Source organism: Cucurbita maxima, unplaced genomic scaffold (genome assembly GCF_002738345.1).
Source record: "Cucurbita maxima cultivar Rimu unplaced genomic scaffold, Cmax_1.0 Cma_Scf00017, whole genome shotgun sequence".
NCBI classification, from domain to species: Eukaryota; Viridiplantae; Streptophyta; class Magnoliopsida; order Cucurbitales; family Cucurbitaceae; genus Cucurbita; species Cucurbita maxima.
This window is the reverse complement of record NW_019272033.1, coordinates 2,013,312-2,018,023: the sequence shown is the minus strand read 5'-3', so window position 1 is coordinate 2,018,023 and position 4,712 is coordinate 2,013,312. Positions and strand designations below refer to the sequence as shown.

The 4,712-nt window shown below is 40.6% G+C and overlaps 1 protein-coding gene across 2 annotated transcripts; it reads left to right on the top strand.

The window, feature by feature from the left end:
* On the top strand, window positions 1–4,712 carry LOC111492229 (universal stress protein PHOS34). 2 transcript variants are annotated; one of them, XM_023141507.1, is made up of 5 exons: window positions 1–307; window positions 395–498; window positions 1,071–1,189; window positions 2,814–2,916; window positions 4,226–4,712. In XM_023141507.1, exons 1-4 carry the CDS (start codon window positions 103–105, stop codon window positions 2,905–2,907), a joined length of 522 nt encoding a protein of 173 aa, XP_022997275.1. In that variant the 5' UTR covers window positions 1–102; the 3' UTR covers window positions 2,908–2,916; window positions 4,226–4,712. The 2 variants fall into 2 exon arrangements, with proteins under 2 accessions (XP_022997275.1, XP_022997274.1); XM_023141506.1 differs by having other exon boundaries at window positions 4,219–4,712.

The window sequence follows — 4,712 nt, the reverse complement described above, 5'->3', positions numbered from 1 at the left end:
TGTGCTCGAGAACCCTCCCGCGGCTGCAACTGGAAGTCAGCGACCGTAAACACTAAAGAGGTTGAGAATCACACGGGTAAATCATCAGCGGAATTGTGAACAATGTCTGCCGATCTTCGATGCGTGATCGTGGCCGTTGACGGCAGCGAGGAGAGCATGGGCGCTTTACGGTGGGCGTTTGAAAATCTCAAGCTCCGTTCATCGGCGCCGGGCTCCACTGACGGCACTTTTGTTGTGCTGCATGTTCAACCTCCTCCTACAATCGCCGCCGGTCTCAGTCCTGGTCCAATCCCCTTTGGTGGCCCTAGTTGAGTCCTATACTATTTTCTCACGCTCATTTCTGAGCGAGCTGTTGTTGGGAGTTCTCTAAGTTTAATGTTTTAATTTGATGTAGGCGATCTGGAGGTTCCTGCTTTCACGGCAGCGATTGAGTCGCATCAGAGGCGGATTACAGCTGCGATATTGGGTCATGCTTCACGGATTTGCTCCGACTACAAAGTTAGGCTCCACTATTTAGAACCTTTCGCCTAAATTCATTTTCATTGTGCTCTTTTAACTCGGTTATTCTTGCTAATTGCGACTCTGCGAGTTAGCATAGATATTTTACTTCGGATTGCAAACTTCTTAATAGAATTTAACTGGTCAATTAGTTATTAGTGGATTTGAATCGTTTAGCTCCCTTTAACCATTTGGTATTTGTTTTTTGAAACTCAAGCATTTAAATACTACTTCCACCTGCAAATGTTTGTTGTAAAACGGGCTTAACTTTCAGAAAATATTATGATTTGTTAGTGTGGTGGTGTACGGTATACCGTCAATTTAGAGTCAAGGAGAACAATCTCAGTGAAATCTTCTGATCTGTTTCACTTTTTGTCGTTTCTTTTATTCTTTTATCCCGAAACTAATGAAATTACTCAATAATTTGCGTCAACAATTTGTATATATGGTGTATTCTTGCTTGTCAAGTGCTTTTAGTTTCCTTAATGTATCTGGGGTATCAATTTCAAGTCAGCGAGGCATTTTCTCCAGTTGAACTAATGGTTGCAGCAAACTCATTATGGGATTTTCAGGTGAACGTGGAAACTAAAGTGGTAATCGGAGATCCAAAGGAAAAGATCTGTGAAGTGGCTGAGAATTTGCATGCTGATTTGCTAGTTATGGGGTCCCGTGCTTTTGGTCCCATCAAAAGGTATGGTTACATCAGCTAATGTCGATAGCTATTTTTCTGCAAGCCACACTATGATAAATAGTAGCTGTTGCCTCTTGGTATGAATAATGCTAGCATGTAGATTTTGTGACGATGTGGCACCATTTAGAAAATAGCCTCTGTTAGAGACCGTACTGTGTTGCTAACTATTAAAATCTGATGCCTCAAAAAATTTATCAAATCATCTGCTTGCATATTCCAAGTATTCCAGTCTCGTCTCCAAATTAAAAGTAAAGCTAGAGTGACTTTGTTGCATATTCAAAGTACTCTAGTTCTTTTAAAAGGAAACTAGATTAAAGCTCAAATCTCCCTTGATCGATATCATTTGGAAATTCAATGTTCCAAACAAGCTTAAAGTTCTTTTGTGAAGCCTTTCCTATAAAAAATTTGAATACTCATGAAAGGCTACAATGTAAGCTCAAGACTATGTCTCGTTCCCCTTTGGTGTGTGTCTTATGCCTGAAAGATGAGTAGTCCATGGAACACCTTTTCCTTAACTGCTCTCTTGCTTCAAGAGGGTGGGATCAGATCCTTAAAGCTTTTGGTTTTTCTGTTTAACTGCCTGAGACGATTAAGGATTGGCTTATTGAAGCTTTAAATGGTTGGATCTTTAAAGGCAGGAGTAAAATCTTATGGAGGTGTGCTACCCGGATGCTTGTTTGGGAGTTACGGAAGAAGAGAAATAGAAGGATTCTTTAAAGAAAAGTCTAATACTTTTGTTCTTTTTGCAGCAATATAGAAATTGCGTTCTCTCTATGGTGTCTTAGAAACATGAATTTTTTTTTGTATAATTGTAGCCCAACTCAACTACTCCACAATTGGGAGGCTGTGTTCCATTAGTCTTTTGTTTGTGAGGGGGTTCCTCGCCCCCTGCCCTTATTTTGTTCCCTTTTGTTTTTCAACATGCACTCATATATATAAGATATCAATGATCTGATAGGCAATAACCACCAAAAATAACAGATGCATAGGCACACACAAGAACTCTCCCTCTTAGAGCAAACTCTAAGCCCAAAATACCAACATGTTCCAATGCCATGCAAGGGCCTCCTTCTGGACAAGATAAACGTGAGGCTTCCTATGGCCATGGTTAATACGTATGTTAGAAAGGGCAAAGAAGGAATTCACCACCGACAGTTAGAAGTCAGAGAAGTATGGTCAGTGAGTTCATACGCATATATGTTTGGGGGGGATGCCGTAGAAGGTGGCTTTTATTTTGTAATAGGAGCAGTGTGAGGAGGGTGAGTAAAGCCCTTGTGACTGTTCTTCCTGCTCTTAATATCATAAATTATAAGGGAGATACCTTACAAGGTCAAAATTGGGGACCGTAGTACCTACTCCATTAACAATTCCATCAACACTCGCCAACTACTCATCTTCTCCCTTTCCCACTTGCACTCCTAGTGTATGTGCAGCACACCAGCAGTCTCGCTTTGATATCATGACCATCTTGTTTTATGTTTTATTACTTGCCATTGTTTTGTTATCATATTCCGGACCACTATTGTCGATATAGTGCCTTGCATTTTGTTGGAAAATAACTTCGATCGACTGCTGAAGTGAAGACATTATTGACATGCCTTTGTGATCATACTGCTTCATGCAGGATGTTCTTGGGAAGTGTCAGCAACTACTGCACCAATCATGTAGAATGCCCAGTCATCATAGTCAAGGACAAGAAAAGGGGCAGTTCGGCTTGATCTTAATAGGTACACCCAACTCTTCATGCATTCGAGCCTAAAAGATTTCCGTACTACCGATTTTCTCTGGTTTGTTTACTGTTTTTATGTCGTTGTAGATATCTCCTAACACTCTTATGTTAATTGAGATTTGCTTATATACATAATTGAGTCCCCATTGTTCTCATATCTTACCTTGAAAATGAAACGAAGCAAATGTTCACCACGATTCAATTTGTCATTTATGTGTGTTAGACGAACACGACTCTCCACAATGGTATGATATTGTCCACTTTGAGCATAAGCTCTCATGGCTTTGCTTTGGGCTTCCCAAAAGGCCTCATACTAATGGAGTTAGTATTCCTCACACTTATAAACCTATGATCATTCCCTAAATTAGTCGATGTGGGACTTTCATCATCCAACACCTCCCCTCGAACAAAGCACGCCTCCCCTTAATCGAGGCTCGACTCCTTTGGAGTCTTAGTAATTTTTTACTGCCTTCGTACCTTCGAGGAGGCTTGACTCCTTTTTTCTTTTTTGGAGTCCTTTGTTTGACATTCGAGGATTTGCCAATCTATTGGCACGGCTAAGTTTAGGGCATGACTCTGATACCATGTTAGACGAACACGACTCTCCACAATGGTATGATATTGTCCACTTTGAGCATAAGCTCTCATGACTTTGCTTTGGGCTTCCCAAAAGGCCTCATACCAATGGAGAGTGTATTCTTAGATTATAAACCCATGATCATTCCCTAAATTAACCGATGTGGGACTTTCATCATCCAACACCTCCCCTCGAACAAAGCACGCCTCCCCTTAATCGAGGCTCGACTCCTTTGGAGTCTTAGTCATTTTTTACTGCCTTCGTACCTTCGAGGAGGCTTGACTCCTTTTTTCTTTTTTGGAGTCCTTTGTTTGACATTCGAGGATTTGCCAATCTATTGGCACGGCTAAGTTTAGGGCATGACTCTGATACCATGTTAGACGAACACGACTCTCCACAATGGTATGATATTGTCCACTTTGAGCATAAGCTCTCATGACTTTGCTTTGGGCTTCCCAAAAGGCCTCATACCAATGGAGTTAGTATTCCTCACTTATAAACCCATGATCATTCCCTAAATTAGCCGATGTGGGACTTTCATCATCCAACACTGTGAAGGAATTTTGTAAATTTTTCAGCACTGAATACGTTATGTCTCCTTATTCAACTATATAGGTCCAGATTTGATACTCCTTTAGTTCCCCCCAACCCCCTGCTCAAATTTGATTCTTGTTTGCAGCAATGCTAATATAAATATAACTAATCATTATATATTTCACTTAGATTGCAGGTTTCTTTTTCGTTATGTGTGCCCGTTACCGTCTTATCAATGCCGATGCTCGTGACACGTATTATTCATCAATTGGTTTGCTTTTCTGCTTCCCGTTCTGCTATTTTGTATAGTGCGAGCCATGCAGCCATAGGCAAGTTTCCAAAACAGTAAACAGGAAGTTCCTCTGTTTCTGTATTTCATAGGCTTGGCGACATCACCTGTTGCCCCCATTGTTTACATACAAATCCTTGTCCAGCTGACCATCTTCCTTGGCTTGGCTACTGAAAATTGTCCTGTCTGAGTAAAATTGTGTATTATTCTTTCTATTTTGTCCCTGTAATGAAAAAAAGCTCTCTTGAACAAAAGGGGACTGTGAATGTGATTTCTTTTAGGGGAGACACGTGGCTCCTGTGTGGCATGTGACTTTTTCTTTCCCTTTTTCTGAATTATATGATTGTATGAAATAATAATTGAAAATACACCGTCCTGTACTTTGGCTTGTTAT